The sequence below is a fragment of the Anomaloglossus baeobatrachus genome, chromosome 5 (assembly GCF_048569485.1).
Source record: "Anomaloglossus baeobatrachus isolate aAnoBae1 chromosome 5, aAnoBae1.hap1, whole genome shotgun sequence".
In the NCBI taxonomy this organism is placed as follows: domain Eukaryota; kingdom Metazoa; phylum Chordata; class Amphibia; order Anura; family Aromobatidae; genus Anomaloglossus; species Anomaloglossus baeobatrachus.
Genome location: NC_134357.1, coordinates 450951210 through 450970611, shown reverse-complemented (window position 1 = coordinate 450970611; position 19402 = coordinate 450951210). Strand labels below are relative to the sequence as shown.

The 19402-nt window shown below is 45.7% G+C and overlaps 1 protein-coding gene across 2 annotated transcripts in view; it reads left to right on the top strand.

Moving 5' to 3' along the window:
• LOC142311797 (purine nucleoside phosphorylase-like) overlaps nucleotides 1–16215 on the top strand; it is a 71512-nt gene extending 55297 nt beyond the window's left edge. For both annotated transcript variants that reach the window (XM_075350544.1, XM_075350543.1), the window contains exons 3-6: nucleotides 246–349; nucleotides 4623–4798; nucleotides 5230–5420; nucleotides 15882–16215. In XM_075350544.1, the coding sequence (XP_075206659.1) occupies nucleotides 246–349; nucleotides 4623–4798; nucleotides 5230–5420; nucleotides 15882–16111 (701 nt within the window). In that variant the 3' untranslated portion in view covers nucleotides 16112–16215. The remainder of the gene's footprint in view (nucleotides 1–245; nucleotides 350–4622; nucleotides 4799–5229; nucleotides 5421–15881) is intronic.
• Nucleotides 16216–19402: the final 3187 nt, after the last annotated feature.

The window sequence follows — 19402 nt, the reverse complement described above, 5'->3', positions numbered from 1 at the left end:
GGCATTGCTGTGTACCTTATGCTTGTGAAGTCCATAATAAAACTGCAGTAAAAGAACATTCATGTACAGGATCTCTTCATACTCGCCATATTATGGTACGACGGTAAAATATATAAACCGCATTTTAGGAATCTGAGAAAATAGAGGACAACCCCTGTGAGAGCTACAGACACAGAACTGTTAGCTTTTACCCAGTTTTCCTAAGAACAGACTATCCTCTTCTGCGCTGACTCCTTTCATTTCAGTGGTGGGACACTCGGGGCAGCTGGTGTTCGGCGCTCTGCAGGACAAGTCATGCGTCTGTATGAAGGGCCGATTCCATGTGTATGAAGGATATCCCTTGTGGAAAGTAAGACCTGAGACCTCTGCATGTGACGACCTCCTGATCTGCTGTGTGTTATACTGTTACCTGCTTGCCCTGAGGACCAGTTATGTAACACCATTCCTTCTTAAAGGGCAATTGTGGCATCGTGTGACCACTGCTAGGCTGTAAAGGCCACATCTCACTAAGCGACATCGCTAGCGACATCGCTGCTGAGTCACGGTTTTGGTGACGCAACAGCGATCTTGCTAGCGCTGTCGCTGTGTGTGACATCCAGCAACGACCTGGTCTCTGCTGTGAGATCTCTAGTCGTTGCTGAATGTCCTGGACCATTTTCTTCAAAGGCGATGTTCTGCTGGGCAGGACGCATCGCTGTGTTTGACACTGTGTGACAGGGTCCCAATGACAGCAGAGATCGTTATACAGGTCGCTACTGCGACCTGTATCGTTACTGAGTCGTAGGTAAGGTCTGACTGTGTGACATATCACCAGCGACTTACCAGCGACTTACCAGCCATCCCTATCAGGTCGCATCGTTTTCGGGATCGCTGGTAAGTCGCTAAATGTGACGGGGGCTTAAAAGTTACAAAGTGTCAATCTGGATTGGCTGTCAGTCGGGTTGCTAGGGACATACTGCCTAACAACCATCGAATTGTCAAAAGGGTTGTTGGGCAGCACAACTCTACTAACCTATGGTCAAGGAAGAGAAAGGAACCTTCCAGACCTCTCCTGTGCTCATAAAGAACTTTATATACTCCAAGGAAATAATATTATAAAGCTACAATTAGGTGCAAAACACACTGCACAGTACCACTTCTCTTATTCTGTATATATGAACACTGCACAATACCACTTCTCTTATTCAATATATATGGACACTGCACAGTACCACTTCTCTTATTCTGTATATATGGACACTGCACAATACCACTTCTCTTATTCTGTATATATGGACACTGCACAATACCACTTCTCTTATTCTGTATATATGGACACTGCACAGTACCACTTCTCTTATTCTGTATATATGGACACTGCACAGTACCACTTCTCTTATTTTGTATATATGGACACTGCACAGTACCACTTCTCTTATTCTTATATATGGACACTGCACAGTACCACTTCTCTTATTCTGTATATATGGACACTGCACAGTACCACTTCTCTTATTCCGTATATATGGACACTGCACAGTACCACTTCTCTTATTCTGTATATATAACACTGCACAATACCACTTCTCTTATTCTGTATATATGGACACTGCACAGTACCACTTCTCTTATTCTGTATATATGGACACTGCACAGTACCACTTCTCTTATTTTGTATATATGGACACTGCACAATACCACTTCTCTCATTCAGTATATAGGGACACTGCACAGTACCACTTCTCTTATTCTGTATATATGGACACTGCACAGTACCACTTCTCTTATTCTTATATATGGACACTGCACAGTACCACTTCCCTTATTCTGTATATATGGACACTGCACAATACCACTTCTCTTATTCTGTATATATGGACACTGCACAGTACCACTTCTCTTATTCTGTATATATGGACACTGCACAGTACCACTTCTCTTATTCTTATATATGGACACTGCACAGTACCACGTCTCTTATTCTGTATATATGGACACTGCACAGTACCACTTCTCTTATTCTGTATATATGGACACTGCACAATACCACTTCTCTTATTCTGTATATATGGACACTGCACAGTACCACTTCTCTTATTCCGTATATATGGACACTGCACAGTACCACTTCTCTTATTCTGTATATATGAACACTGCACAATACCACTTCTCTTATTCTGTATATATGGACACTGCACAGTACCACTTCTCTTATTTTGTATATATGGACACTGCACAATACCACTTCTCTCATTCAGTATATAGGGACACTGCACAGTACCACTTCTCTTATTCTGTATATATGGACACTGCACAGTACCACTTCTCTTAGTCTTATATATGGACACTGCACAGTACCACTTCTCTTATTCCGTATATATGGACACTGCACAGTACCACTTCTCTTATTCTGTATATATAACACTGCACAATACCACTTCTCTTATTCTGTATATATGGACACTGCACAGTACCACTTCTCTTATTCTGTATATATGGACACTGCACAGTACCACTTCTCTTATTTTGTATATATGGACACTGCACAATACCACTTCTCTCATTCAGTATATAGGGACACTGCACAGTACCACTTCTCTTATTCTGTATATATGGACACTGCACAGTACCACTTCTCTTATTCTTATATATGGACACTGCACAGTACCACTTCCCTTATTCTGTATATATGGACACTGCACAATACCACTTCTCTTATTCTGTATATATGGACACTGCACAGTACCACTTCTCTTATTCTGTATATATGGACACTGCACAGTACCACTTCTCTTATTCTTATATATGGACACTGCACAGTACCACTTCTCTTATTCTGTATATATGGACACTGCACAGTACCACTTCTCTTATTCTGTATATATGGACACTGCACAATACCACTTCTCTTATTCTGTATATATGGACACTGCACAGTACCACTTCTCTTATTCCGTATATATGGACACTGCACAGTACCACTTCTCTTATTCTGTATATATGAACACTGCACAATACCACTTCTCTTATTCTGTATATATGGACACTGCACAGTACCACTTCTCTTATTCTGTATATATGGACACTGCACAATACCACTTCTCTTATTCTGTATATATGGACACTGCACAGTACCACTTCTCTTATTCCGTATATATGGACACTGCACAGTACCACTTCTCTTATTCTGTATATATGAACACTGCACAATACCACTTCTCTTATTCTGTATATATGGACACTGCACAGTACCACTTCTCTTATTCTGTATATATGGACACTGCACAGTATTACTTCTTTATTTTAATGTTTGAACACCACACACTAAGGGGCACTTTGCACACTACGACATCGCAGGTGCAATGTCGGTGGGGTCAAATTGAAAGTGACGCACATCCGGCGTCGCAGGCGATATAGTAGTGTGTAAAGCCTTTTGATACGATTAACGAGCGCAAAATCGTCATAATCGTATCATCGGTGTAATGTCGGTCATTTCCATAATTTGGATGTTACGATGTTGTTCCTCGCTCCTACGGCAGCACACATCTCTGTCTGTGAAGTCGCAGGAGCGAGGAACATCTCCTACCTGCGTCCTGCGGCTCACGCCAGCTATGCGGAAGGAAGGAGGTGGGCGGGATGTTTACGTCCCGCTCATCTCCGCCCCTCCGCTTCTATTGGCCGCCTGCCGTGTGACGTCGCTATGACGCCGCATGACCCGCCCCCTTAATAAGGAGGCAGGTCGCCGTCCAGAGCGACGTCGCAGGACAGGTGGGTGTATGTGAAGCTGCTGTAGCGATAATGTTCGCTACGCCAGCTATCACCATGATATCGCAGCTGCGACGGGGGCTGGGACTATCGCGCTCGACATCGCAAGCATCGGCTTGCGATGTCGTAGTGTGCAAAGTGCCCCTAACATGTATGAACACCACACACTAATACTGCTCATATCCTGTAATTATGGACATTGCACAGTACTGCTAGTCTTAAGGGCCATTTACACGCTGCGACATTGCTAACAATATATCGTCGGGGTCACGGTGTTTGACGCACATCCGGCGTCGTTAGCGACATCGCAGCGTGTAACACGTACGAGTGACCTTCAACGATCGCAAAAGAGGTAAAAAAGGTTTTGGAGAGGTCGTGACGCACAATCGACGGGGGCGGGTACACTCACTAGCAATCTCGCTAGCGAGATCGCAACGTGTAAAGTACCCTTTAGACTGTATATGTGGACACTAAATAATACCACTTATTTTATTCTCCATTTACTGCATGGACACTGCACAGTACCACTTTTCTTATTCTGTATAAATAGACTTGGCACGGTACTGAGTCTCTTATTCTGTATACATGAATACTGCACAGTACCACTTGTCTCATTCTGTACCTTCTCAATCTAAAAGCTAATTCTGTGGACTGTTCAGTACCAATAGGATGCGGTGCTAAGTAAATCTATATGCATTGCACAGTACTGCTTCCTTACATGTATAGGCATATGGATGAATTTTTAGGATTTACATACAGAGAACTGCACATCACTGTACCATTTCTAAGGTTTATTTTCCTTGAAAGTACAGGAAGGTTCGGCACTGTATTTATTACCTTTACCGTTTGTCTGTGACATTCTGACAATCTTGCTCCAGGTCACTTTCCCAATCAGAGTGTTTAAGTTGCTGGGAGTAAAGGTCCTGATGGTGACAAATGCGGCTGGGTCGCTCTGTGAGACGTACAGACCTGGAGACCTGATGATAATCCGAGATCACATCAACATGCCGGGACTGGCTGCTCTGAACCCTCTGAGAGGACCCAATGATGACAGGTGACAATGGAGGGGGTGATCTTAACTAGTAATGAACTACAAGTTCCAGCATGCCTAAACATCTTTTGCTTGCCATTATTGAAAACCTGCAGAGTAAAAATAAAATGTCTAGATAAGAGCTACAGATACATGACACTTTATATATGTAACCTTATAACACCAAGATATTGTAAAGACATTCCGAGGAAGCTGAAGTAAAAGGTACCATGTTTTGTAACAAAGCACCATCAGAATTTCTATTATATGAATTCTTCCTCTTACATAGGCATCAACTGGGGTGTATATAATGTACGGTGCATTAGTAAAGAAAAATGTATTATTTATTGGATGTACAGTAACTGCTACAGCTGCTGATTCAGAACCTCTTTCTCAACAACATTTTTATCAGGCATGGTCTATTGAGGAGTAATACAGGTGTAATTCTCTTGCAGGTTTGGCCCACGGTTTCCCTCCCTCTGGGACACATATGATCGTGACCTGCGTATTACTGCTCTCGAAATCGCCCAAAAGCTCGGTCAAGCGAATCTCACCCATGAAGGCGTTTACTGCATGGTGGGAGGGCCAAACTTTGAGTCAGTTGCAGAAGCCAAATTTCTACAGAAACTGGGAGCAGATGCTGTAGGCAAGTGTAATAAGGATAGCAAGGAAAACTGCTATAATACTGCCCCTATGTATAAGAATATACTGTAACTACTATAATACTGCCCCTATGTACAAGAATATAACTACTATAATACTGCCCCTATGTACAAGAATATAACTACTATAATACTGCCTCTATGTACAAGAATATAACTACTATAATACTGCCCCCATGTACAAGAATATAACTACTATAATACTACCCCCATGTACAAGAATATAACTAGTATAATACTGCCTCCTATGTATAAGAATATAACTGCTATAATACTGCCCCTATGTATAAGAATATAACTGCTATAATACAGCCCCCTATGTACAAGAATATAACTACTATAATACTGCCCCCTATGTACAAGAATATAACTACTATAATACTGCCCCCTATGTACAAGAATATACCTACTATAATACTGCCTCCTATGTACAAGAATATAACTTCTATAATACTGCCTCCTATGTACAAGAATATAGCTACTATAATACTGCCCCTTATGTACAAGAATATAGCTACCATAATACTGCTCTCTATGAACAAGAATATAACTACTATAATACAGCCCCTTATGTACAAGAATATAGCTACCATAATACTGCTCTCTATGAACAAGAATATAACTACTATAATACTTCCCCTATGTACAAGAATATACCTACTATAATACTGCCTCCTATGTACAAGAATATACCTACTATAATACTGCCTCCTATGTACAAGAATATAACTTCTATAATACTGCCTCCTATGTACAAGAATATAACTTCTATAATACTGCCTCCTATGTACAAGAATATAACTACTATAATACTGCCCTATGTACAAGAATATAACTGCTATAATACTGCCCCCTATGTACAAGAATATAACTACAGTACTATAATACTGCTCTCTATGAACAAGAATATAACTACTATAATACTGCCACTATGTACAAGAATAAACCTACTATAATATTCCCCCTATGTACAAGAATATAACTACAACCCCTGGAAAAATGATGGACTCACCTGGCTCTGAGAATGTTCATTCAGTTGTTTACTTTTGTTTAAAAAAAGCAGATCACAGACATGGCACAAAACTAAAGTCATTACAAATGTAAACTTTCTGGCTTTAAGAAACACTAAAAAAAAACCATGAAAACATAATGTGCTAGCCAGTAATGGTTAGTTTTCAAGACCAAACGGGAAAAAAATTATGGAATCACTCAATTATGAGGAAAAAATTATGGAATCACAAAAACATGCAAACAAAAGAACACTCCAATACATCACTAGTATTTTGTTGCACCACCTCTGTCTTTTATAACAGCTTGCAGTCTCTGAGGCATGGACTTAATGAGTGACAGACAGTACTCTTCTTCAATAAGGTTCCAACTTTCTCTGATTGCTGTTGCCAGATCAGCTTTGCAGGTTGGAGCCTTGTCATGAACCATTTTCTTCAACTTCCACCAAAGATTTTCAATTGGATTGAGATCCGCACTATTTGCAGAACATGACATTGACCTTATGTGTCTTCTTTCAAGGAATGTTTTCACAGTTTTTGCTCTATGGCAGGATGTATTTATCATCTTGATAAATGATTTCATCATCCCCAAACATCCTTTCAATTGATGGGATAAGAAAAGTGTCCAAAATTTCAATGTAAACTTGGGCATTTACTGAAGATGTAATGACAGTCATCTCCCCAGTGCCTTTACCTGACATGCAGCCTCATATCATCAATGACTGTGGAAATTTACATGCTCTCTTCAGGCAGTTATCTTTTTATTGTTTATAGCTTTTCTGTATGTAAATCCTATTTCCTTTAGGCGATTTCTTACAATTCGGTCACAGACATTGACTCCAGTTTCTTCCCATTCGTTCCTCATTTGTTTTGTTGTGCATTTCCTGTTTTGGAGACATATTGCTTTAAAGGGAACCTGTCACCACTTTTTTTGGCTATAAGCTGCGGCCACCTCCACAGGGCTCTTATATATAACACTAGAAGGTGGCCCGATTCTACGCATCGGGTATTCTAGAATTTATGTATTGTGTAGTTCATGTATGATTTTTGTTATATATATATATATATATATATATATATATATATATAGAGATGTTGTTGTGTGTAGTTACCAAGTGTTTGTGTAGGCGCTGTACATGTTCTGGGTGTTGTCTGGGTGTGACGGGGGGTGAGAGCGGTGTTGTATGTGTGTTGCGTGTGTTGCGTTGTTTGTGGAGCGCTGTGTGTCTGTAGCGTTGTGTGTGTGTGTTGCGCGGTTTGTGTGTGTGTGGTGTGTTTTGGGGGGAGGTATGTTTTGTGCAATGTGTGTGTTGTGCGGTATGTGCATATATTTGTGTGTGCCGCGGTGTTTGTGTGTTGGGTGTTGTGTGTGTGCAGCGTTGTCTGTGTGTGTGGGTGTCTGTGTAGGGCAGTTGTTTGTGGTTCCCAGTGTGTGTGTGTGTGTGTGGTGTGTTGTGCAGTGCGCGCGCGTGTGTGTGTGTGTGTGTGTGTGTGTGTGCATCAGCCTCTCTTCTCTCAGCCTACCTCTCCCAGCCTCCCTCCTCCCAGCCTCCCTCAGCATCAGCCTCCCTCTCCCAGCCTCCCCAAGCATCAGCCTCCACCAGCATCAGCCTCTCTCCTTCCAGCCTCCCCCAGCATCAGCCTCCGCCAGCATCAGCCTCCCTCTCCCAGCCTTCCCCAGGATCAGCCTCTCTCCTCCCAGCCTCCGTCCTCCCAGCCTTCCCCAGCATCAGCTTTCCCCTCCCAGCCTCCCTCAGCATCAGCCTTCCCCAGCATCAGCCTCTCTCCTCCCAGCCTCAGCCTCTCTCCTTCCAGCCTCCCCCAGCATCAGCCTCTCTCCTTCCAGCTTCCCTCAGCATCAGCCTCCCCTTCCCAGCCTTCCCCAGGATCAGCCTCTCTCCTCCCAGCCTCCTTCCTCCCAGCCTCCCTCAGCATCAGCCTTCCGCTCCCAGTCTTCCCCAGCATCAGCCTCCCCAAGCATCAGCCTCCACCAGCATCAGCCTCTCTCCTTCCAGCCTCCCCCAGCATCAGCCTCTCTCCTTCCAGCCTCCCTCAGCATCAGCCTCCCGTTCCCAGCCTTCCCCAGGATCAGCCTCTCTCCTCCCAGCCTCCTTCCTCCCAGCCTCCCTCAGCATCAGCCTTCCCCTCCCAGTCTCCCCCAGCATCAGCCTCCCCAAGCATCAGCCTCCACCAGCATTAGCCTCTCTCCTTCCAGCCTCCCCCAGCATCAGCCTCCCCAAGCATCAGCCTCCACCAGCATCAGCCTCCCTCGTCCCAGCCTCCCCCTCCCAGCCTCCCCCAGCATCAGCCTCTCTCCTCCCAGCCTTCCCCATGATCAGCCTCTCTGCTCCCAGCCTCCTCCAGCACGCCGTGCTCCTCTGCCGACACTCACACACCCGATCGCATCCACTCACACACACCCGATCGCATCCACTCACACACACCCGATCGCATCCACTCACACACACCCGATCGCATCCACTCACACACACCCGATCGCATACACTCACACACACAGACACTGACGATATCGCACATACGCGCTTATACTCACAACATCCGGGGATATCACATGCTTCTGGCCATGTGATCCTCCCGCAGGTCCTGGAAGCTCACAACAGCACAGTATCGCCGCCGAGAAGCAAGCGATATCCCAGGATGTTGTGAGTATGTGGATGCGATGTGTGTGTGAGAGTGAGTGTGATCTGATTTGTGTGTGTGTATGTGTGTGTATGTGTGTGTGTGTGCTGTTATGTGTCTGTATTTTCCGCCGCTGCAGGACCTTGATGTGTGGATGCGATGTGATGTGTGTGTGAGGTGTGTATGAGAGTGAGTGTGAGCCGGTGTACACTGGTAACTATGATACACATCGGGTAACTAAGGGACCTTAGTTACCCGATGTGTATAATGGTTACCAGCTTTCACGGCCTCCGTCAAGATGCCAGCATCGCAAGGTTATGTGTGGCGCTGCTGGGATCCTGACGGAGCCGGTGTAGAAGCAAGTGATATCCCAGGATGTTGTGAGTGTGTGGATGTGATGTGTGAGAGTGAGTGTGAGAGTGAGTGTGATCTGATGTGTGTGTGTGTACTCACCTGGGAGTCGCGGCTCCGTGTCAGTTGGGCCAGAGCGAGCGTGCATTGCGTGAGGGGGGCGGGGCCTGCAGAGAGCCGGGGCGAGAGGCCAATCCGTGTGGGGGGGGCGGGGCCATGGCGAGCCCAGCGGCCAATCAGCTTTGTGTCACCGTAAGGACACAATTTCGGCGCATGACAGACAGACAGACAGACAGACAGACAGACAGACAGAATAAGGCAATTATATATATAGATGTTAGAATGCTGTATATAAGAGCCCAGGGTGCTGTGACAACATAAAAAACACTTTATAATACTTTCCTAACGGTCGCGCTGCGGTGGAATTGGGTCACGGAGGCGTCTCCGTTGTTCGGCGTTGGCGCCGCCTCTTTCGGCCATCTTCGTCCTCCTTCTTCTGAAGCCGTGGTGCATGACGCGTCCGATGTCATCCACAAGTAAATTTCCACAGTCATTGATGATATGGGGCTGCATGTCAGGTAAAAGCACTGGGGAGATGGCTGTCATTACATCTTCAAACCTTTAAGTTTCCTGTTTTGACGCTTTGATGTCATTCTTGGTCTACCAGTATGTTTGCCTTTAACAAGCTTCCCATGTTGTTTGTATTTGGTCCAGATTTTAGACACATCTGACTGTGAACAACCAACATGTTTTGCAACTTTGCGTGATGATTTCCCCTCTTTTAAGAGTTTGATAATCCTCTCCTTTGTTTCAATTTACATCTCTTGTGTTGGAGCCATGATTCATGTCAGTCCACTTGGTGCAACAGTTCTCCAAGGTGTGATCACTCCTTTTGAGATACAGACTAATGAGCAGATCTTATTTGATGCAGGTGTTAGTTTTGGGAATGAAAATTTACAGGGTGATTCCAAAAATGTTTCCTCATAATTTAGTGATTCCATAATTTTTCCCCGTTTGGTCTTGAAAAGTAATCGTTACTGGCTAGCACATTATGTTTTCATGATTTTTTTAGTGTGTCTTAAAGCCAGAAAGTTGCCATTTGAAATGACTTTAGTTTTGTGCCATGTCTGTGATCTGCTTTAGTAAACAACTGAATGAACATCCTCAGAGCCAGGTGATTCCATCATTTTTGCCAGGGGTTGTTCTATAATACTGCTCACTATGTACAAGAATATAACTACTATAATACTGCCCCTATGTACAAGAATATAACTACTATAATACTGCTCCTATGTACAAGAATATAACTACTATAATGCTGCCTCCTATGTACAAGAATATAACTACTATAATACTGCCCCTATGTACAAGAATATAACTACTATAACACTGACCTCTATGTACAAGAATATAACTACTATAATACTGCCCCTATGTACAAGAATATAACTACTATAATACTGCTCCTATGTACAAGAATATAACTACTATAATACTGCCCCTATGTACAAGAATATAACTACTATAACACTGACCTCTATGTACAAGAATATAACTACTATAATACTTCCCCTATGTACAAGAATATAATTACTATAATACTGCCACTATGTACAAGAATATAACTACTATAATACTGCCCCTATGTACAAGAATATAACTACTATAACACTGACCTCTATGTACAAGAATATAACTACTATAATACTGCTCCTATGTACAAAAATATAACTACTATAATACTGCCCCTATGTACAAGAATATGACTACTATAATACTGTCCCTATGTAAAAGAATATAACTACTATAATACTGCCCTTATGCACAAATTATGATGATGATGATTATTATTATTATTATTATTATTATTATTATAATACAGCCCTCTATGCACAAGAATATAACTACTATAATACTGCCTTCTATGGACAAGAATATTACTATAATACTGCTCCCTATGTAAAAGAATATAACTACAATAATACTGCCCCTATGCACAAAATATGATGATGATTATTATTATTATAATACTGCCCTCTATGTACAAGAATATAACTACTATAATACTGCCCCTATGTACAAGAATATGACTATTATAATACTGCCCCTATGTAAAAGAATATAACTACTATAATACTGCCCCTATGCACAAATTATGATGATTATTATTATTATTATAATACTGCCCTCTATGTACAAGAATATAACTACTATAATACTGCCCCCTATGTACAAAAATATAACTACTATAACACTGCCTCCTATGGACAAGAATATTACTATAATACTGCCCCCTTTGTAAAAGAATATAACTACTATAATACTGTCCCTATGCACAAAATATGATTACTATTATTCTAATACTGTCCTCTATGTACAAGAATATGACATTTAGAGGCTGAAGATTAGAATTACTATCCATAAACATGATGAGTGTTTTTCTTGACCCTGCAGATATTAGTAGAGGTGAGTGGTTCCGTGTAGGTTTGGTTCAAAGGCAGCAAACAAGCCTAGCTCCACTGGCTCGAGCTTGACCCGAACCCCGGAGCAAGTAACTGATTGGCAGTTTGAGTCTCCACCCACAAACAGATCACTTCCGGGGGAGGGTGGACAAGTTTTTGGGTTGCACAATACATGTAATTGTGCTGATGTTACCCCCAGTGCGAGCCGTTCAAACACTGCAAGCGGCTCGCACAGGGCTGAGCACCAAGCGTACCTGAACACAGCGCTGCTTGCATCCGAACCCTGGACCCGAACCTTGATATTTTAAGTTGGTGTTCAGTTCGACAATGGAACCTCAGGTTCGCTCATCTCTAGCTATTAGTACACAATCTTTCCCCTACCTAGAGTATTACCGCTATGTACACAAGAATATGGCTCAACTTTATTACTTCTGCTCAGGAAACTCCAGGATTTCTGCTCAGGTTTGTGTGGCAGATAACACGTCAAGCCTTCAGCCTATTGCAAAGTGAAAACTGTGCTGCCATCCAGTATTCAGATAAATTGACAGAGCAGTTTTAAACAAGGGTGTCCCGGGAGACCCCCATATCCATCTACATGGAGGCACTCCAGGAACATGTGGATACACAAGGATCCCCAAATCATTCAGTAGTGATTCATCGATTTTGGTTCCTCTTCTGGACAGCGCGATCTGATGTCAAGGCTATACATACTAAACAGTCTGCAAGGACATTGACCCTGTACGGCCAGAAAGAAGTCTGATGACAGCTATGGCAGTAGTGTGGTGATCACTGTTATGGGGTACTGTAGCATCACTGTAATGTGAGCACTGGGGGCACTTTAGTGTCACTGGTATGTGGGTACTGTAGCTTCATGATTATTGATGCACTATAATGGTACTGTTACGGGGCAGTGTAACTATGACCTTTATAAAAGCATTCAGCACTGTATAGCTGTATACTGTTCCTCTTGTTGTGGTAGCACTATGATGTCGCTGATATGAGCGTACTGTTATGGGGACACTGGTATGATGACACTATGGGAACTGTTATAGCTGTACTATAGTGTCACTACTATGAGGTACTGTGGAAGGCATTGTTATGGGAGCAACATGTCCAGTCAGTGTTCTTACAAGACCACTGTAGCCATGACCATTATGGAGCATTCCGTACGATCCTCTTACGGTTGCACTGTTACAGATGTATTATAGTGTCACTGTATGAGAGCACTACGATGTCTTTGCTATGTGGGGCCCATTATTCTGTATGGAGGGCTATGTGGGGCCCATTCTGTATGGATGGCTATGTGGGGCCCATTGTTCTGTATGGAGGGCTATGTGGGGCCCATTATTCTGTATGGAGGGCTATGTGGGGCCCATTATTCTGTATGGAGGGCTATGTGGGGCCCATTATTCTGTATGGAGGGCTCTGTGGGGCTCATTATTCTGTATGGAGGGCTATGTGGGGCCCATTATTCTGTATGGAGGGCTATGTGGGGCCCATTATTCTGTATGGAGGGCTATGTGGGGCCCATTATTCTGTATGGAGGGCTCTGTGGGGCTCATTATTCTGTATGGAGGGCTATGTGGGGCCCATTATTCTGTATGGAGGTCTATGTAGGGCCCATTATTCTGTATGGGGGACTATGTGAGGCCCATTATTCTGTATGGAGGGCTGTGTAGGGCCCATTGTTCTGTATGGAGGGTTATGTGGGGCCCAATATTCTGTATGGAGGGCTATGTGGGGCCCATTATTCTGTATGGAGGTCTATGTGGGGCCCATTATTCTGTATGGAGGGCTATGTGGGGCCCATTCTGTATGGAGGGCTATGTGGGGCCCATTATTCTGTATGGAGGGCTATGTGGGGCCCATTATTCTGTATGGAGGGCTATGTGGGGCCCATTATTCTGTATGGAGGGCTATGTGGGGCCCATTATTCTGTATGGAGGGCTATGTGGGGCCCATTATTCTGTATGGAGGGCTTTGTGGGGCCCATTATTCTGTATGGAGGGCTTTGTGGGGCCCATTATTCTGTATGGAGGGCTATGTGGGGCCCATTATTCTGTATGGAGGGCTATGTGGGGCTCATTATTCTGTATGGAGGGCTATGTGGGGCCCATTATTCTGTATGGAGGGCTATGTGGGGCCCATTATTCTGTATAGAGGGCTATGTGGGGCCCATTATTCTGTATGGAGGACTATGTGGGGCCCATTATTCTGTATGGAGGACTATGTGGGGCCCATTATTCTGTATAGAGGGCTATGTGGGGCCCATTATTCTGTATGGAGGGCTATGTGGGGCCCATTATTCTGTATAGAGGGCTATGTGGGGCCCATTATTCTGTATGGAGGGCTATGTGGGGCCCATTGTTCTGTATGGAGGGCTATGTGGGGCCCATTATTCTGTATAGAGGGCTATGTGGGGCCCATTATTCTGTATGGAGGGCTACGTGGGGCCCATTATTCTGTATGGAGGGCTATGTGGGGCCCATTATTCTGTATAGAGGGCTATGTGGGGCCCATTATTCTGTATGGAGGGCTATGTGGGGCCCATTGTTCTGTATGGAGGGCTATGTGGGGCCCATTATTCTGTATAGAGGGCTATGTGGGGCCCATTATTCTGTATGGAGGGCTACGTGGGGCCCATTATTCTGTATGGAGGGCTATGTGGGCCCCATTATTCTGTATGGAGGGCTATGTGGCGCCCATTATTCTGTATGGAGGACTATGTGGGGCCCATTATTCTGTATGGAGGGCTATGTGGGGCCCATTATTCTGTATGGAGGTCTATATAGGGTCCATTATTCTGTATGGAGGGCTATGTGGGCCCCATTATTCTGTATGGAGGGCTATGTGGGGCCCATTATTCTGTATGGATGGCTATGTGGGGCTCATTATTCTGTATGGAGGGCTATGTGGGGCCCATTATTCTGTATGGAGGACTATGTGGGGCCCATTATTCTGTATGGAGGGCTATGTGGGGCCATTATTCTGTATGGAGGGCTATGTAGGGCCCATTATTCTGTATTGAGGGCTATGTGCGGCCCATTATTCTGTATGGAGGGCTATGTGGGCCCCATTATTCTGTATGGAGGGCTATGTGGGGCCCATTATTCTGTATGGATGGCTATGTGGGGCTCATTATTCTGTATGGAGGGCTATGTGGGGCCCATTATTCTGTATGGAGGACTATGTGGGGCCCATTATTCTCTATGGAGGGCTATGTGGGGCCATTATTCTGTATGGAGGGCTATGTAGGGCCCATTATTCTGTATGGAGGGCTATGTGGGGCCCATTATTCTGTATGGAGGGCTATGTGGGGCACATTATTCTGTATGGAGGGCTATGTGGGGCCATTATTCTGTATGGAGGGCTATGTAGGGCCCATTATTCTGTATGGAGGGCTATGTGGGGCCCATTATTCTGTATGGAGGACTATGTGGAGCCCATTATTCTGTATTGAGGGCTATGTGCAGCCCATTATTCTGTATGGAGGGCTAAGTGCGGCTTATTATTCTGTATGGAGGGCTATGTGGGGCCCATTATTCTGTATGGAGGGCTATGTGGGGCCCATTATTCTGTATGGAGGGATATGTGGGGCCCATTATTCTGTATGGAGGGCTATGTGGGGCCCATTATTCTGTATGGAGGGCTATGTGGGGCCCATTATTCAGTATGGAGGGATATGTGGGGCCCATTATTCTGTATGGAGAACTACGTTGGGCCCATTGTTCTGTATGGAGGACTATGTGAGACTCAATTAGATTGGCCCACGACTTTGTCCAAGTTTTTAACTTTGGTCCCCTGTGTATTTTAGTGTTTGACATCCTTGGACTAGACAATCCGCCAGACCAATACATTGTAGCAAACTCTCAGGAGAGCAGAGATTGGTGATGCTTATGTGTTCAGCTCAGAGCGCAGAACTGTCTAAACAATATACAATTGCAACAAACCCTCAGCTGTGAAATTTTTACTCTTCTTGGCATAGGTATGAGTACGGCCCCAGAAGTGGTGGTGGCGAAGCATTGTGGGATGCGAGTATTCGGCCTCTCGCTGATCACTAACCGGGTGGCGCAGGCATACGAGACGCAGGAGTCGGTGAATCACAGCAGCGTCCTGGAGGTGGGGAAGCAGCGCTCGCAGCTCCTGCAGATGCTCATCACAGACCTGGTCAGAAGCATCCAGTTCAAGGTGGAGAACCAAGAGCCGGCAGCATGAGGGGGCACCGAGCACTGCCTCACTAGTACATCAGCAACCACAGGGACTACCTGTCATATACTGCTGTATAATCATCCTGAAATAAAAAGCGCTGCTCAGAAAAAGTATACTGTGATTTCTATGCATAAGTCCCATCAGGAGCCTCTGTGTCTACCTTCATCACAGAACCACATGGAAATGCAAAATACTACAACCCCCATCATGAACAACTAAACCTAGGTCTATTATGTGTGATACTGTGGTTTGAGAGGAGCATATAAGTCTCCTGTGTGATACTGTCTGCTGAAGTCATTCATATGTGATAAGACGGTGATTCACGCGCTACTTTCCCCCGAAAAATTGCTGTAACTTCTAAAAGAGACGATCTATCATATTGAAATGAGGACTGTACATACTTTGGTCATGAGAAGTAAGAATGCAATGAATGTCAGCGAGAAACTCAGGCTGTGACCCCAGACGTCCTGCGGAATCCATCCATCCCTATGGGACGGTGCGTGCAGGTGTGCTGGGATGTGACCGGTGAACGCGTGCAACACCGGCTCTAACACAGCAGTTTCTCATGACCCAAAGTAAGTACAGTCCAAATATCAGTGCTATAGATCACCATGATTAGAAGGTGCAGCAAGTTGTCTGGGTAAAGAAGCGAGTGAACAGCTCTCCCTAAACCCATTATATGTGGTACTGTCAGCTAAGTGTATCTCAGCCTGTTATGTGTGGTACTCTCAGCTGAGTAGTTTATCTCAGCCTGTTATGTGTGGTACTCTCAGCTGAGTAACTATCGGCTGAGCAGTGTATGACAACCTCTCCTGCTTGGGATTTTCTACTAACTGTATCCCCTTGCATGGCAGTGTATCCCAGCCTGTCAGTGTGGTACTCCCTGCACAGCAGTGTATCGCAGCCCTCAGTGCGGTACTCCCTCTGTGGCAGTGTATCACAGCCCTCAGTGCGGTACTCCCTCTGTGGCAGTGTATCACAGCCCTCAGTGCGGTACTCCCTGTGTGGCAGTGTATCGCAGTCCGTCAGTGCGGTACTCCCTGTGTGGCAGTGTATCGCAGTCCGTCAGTGCGGTACTCCCTGTGTGGCAGTGTATCGCAGTCCGTCAATGCGGTACTACCTGTGTGGAAGTGTATCGCAGTCCGTCAGTGCGGTACTCCCTGTGTGGCAGTGTATCTCAGGTCGTCAGTGTGGTACTCCCTGTGTAGCAGTGTATCTCAGGTCGTCAGTGTGGTACTCCCTGTGTAGCAGTGTATCGCAGCCCGTCAGTGTGGTACTCCCTGTGTAGCAGTGTATCGCAGCCCGTCAGTGTGGTACTCCCTGTGTAGCAGTGTATCGCAGCCCGTCAGTGTGGTACTCCCTGTGTGGCAGTGTATCGCAGTCCGTCAGTGCGGTACTCCCTTGTGGCAGTGTATCGCAGCCCGTCAGTGCGGTACTCCCTGTGTGGCAGTGTATCGCAGCCCGTCAGTGCGGTACTCCCTGTGTGGCAGTGTATCGCAGCCCGTCAGTGCGGTACTCCCTGTGTGGCAGTGTATCGCAGTCCGTCAGTGCGGTACTCCCTGTGTGGCAGTGTATCGCAGTCCGTCAGTGCGGTACTCCCTGTGTGGCAGTGTATCGCAGTCCGTCAGTGCGGTACTCCCTGTGTGACAGTGTATCGCAGTCCGTCAGTGCGGTACTCCCTGTGTGGCAGTGTATCGCAGTCCGTCAGTGCGGTACTCCCTGTGTGGCAGTGTATCGCAGTCCGTCAGTGCGGTACTCCCTGTGTGGCAGTGTATCGCAGTCCGTCAGTGCGGTACTCCCTGTGTGGCAGTGTATCTCAGGTCGTCAGTGCGGTACTCCCTGTGTAGCAGTGTATCTCAGGTCGTCAGTGCGGTACTCCCTGTGTAGCAGTGTATCTCAGGTCGTCAGTGTGGTACTCCCTGTGTAGCAGTGTATCGCAGCCCGTCAGTGCGGTACTCCCTGTGTGGCAGTGTATCTCAGGTCGTCAGTGCGGTACTCCCTGTGTGGCAGTGTATCGCAGTCCGTCAGTGCGGTACTCCCTGTGTGGCAGTGTATCGCAGTCCGTCAGTGCGGTACTCCCTGTGTGGCAGTGTATCGCAGTCCGTCAGTGCGGTACTCCCTGTGTGGCAGTGTATCGCAGTCCGTCAGTGCGGTACTCCCTGTGTGGCAGTGTATCGCAGTCCGTCAGTGCGGTACTCCCTGTGTGGCAGTGTATCGCAGTCCGTCAGTGCGGTACTCCCTGTGTGGCAGTGTATCGCAGTCCGTCAGTGCGGTACTCCCTGCTCTTATGCGAAGGTTCATTTTTCAGTCAATGTTTCCGCTTCAGCAGTTGAGGAATGTGGCGGTGCTGCGCTGCTCCCCCTGCCGGCCTGTCTGGTTATTACACGTCATCGAGGAAGCGTCTGGCAGCGTCGTCTCATAGAAGGGTGAGTGGCCATATTGGAACACCTCCGGTATGAGGGTGGTAACATGGCGGCTAGTGATGACGTCGGCTTGTTCCCATGGTAACGGATTAACACTGGCAAGGATAGCAGAGAATAGGAGCAAAAGACAGAAATATCAGACACAAAGCGAGCGGGGAAGGCGAGAGGCCAGCCGGAGGGTACAGTCTACAGACATCTGACTGTAACTATCCCGAGAGACAGCCTGAGAGACGTAACTACTACCAGAGACAGTCTGATAGACAATAACTACCCCTAGAGACAGCCTGAAAGACATTTCTTCCTAGAGACAGTCTGATAGACAATAACTACCCCTAGAGACAGCCTGAAAGACATTACTTCCTAGAGACAGTCTGATAGACAATAACTACCCCCAGAAACAGCCTGACAGACATAACTACTTCCCAGAGACAGTCTGATAGGCATAACTACCCCCAGAGACAGTCTGATAGGCATAACTACCCCCAGAGACAGTCTGATAGGCATAACTACCCCCAGAGACAGTCTGAGAGACATAACTACCCCCAGAAACAGCCTGACAGACATAACTACTTCCCAGAGACAGTCTGATAGGCATAACTACCCCCAGAGACAGTCTGAGAGGCATAACTACCCCCAGAGACAGCCTGAGAGACATAACTACCCCCAGAGACAGCCTGAAAGACATAACTACTTCCCAGAGACAGTCTGATAGGCATAACTACCCCTAGAGACGGCCTGAGAGACATAACTACCCCCAGAGACAGCCTGAAAGACATAACTACCCCCAGAGACAGTCTGATAGGCATAACTACCCCCAGAGACAGTGTGATAGACATAACTACCCCCAGAGACAGTCTGAAAGACATAACTACCC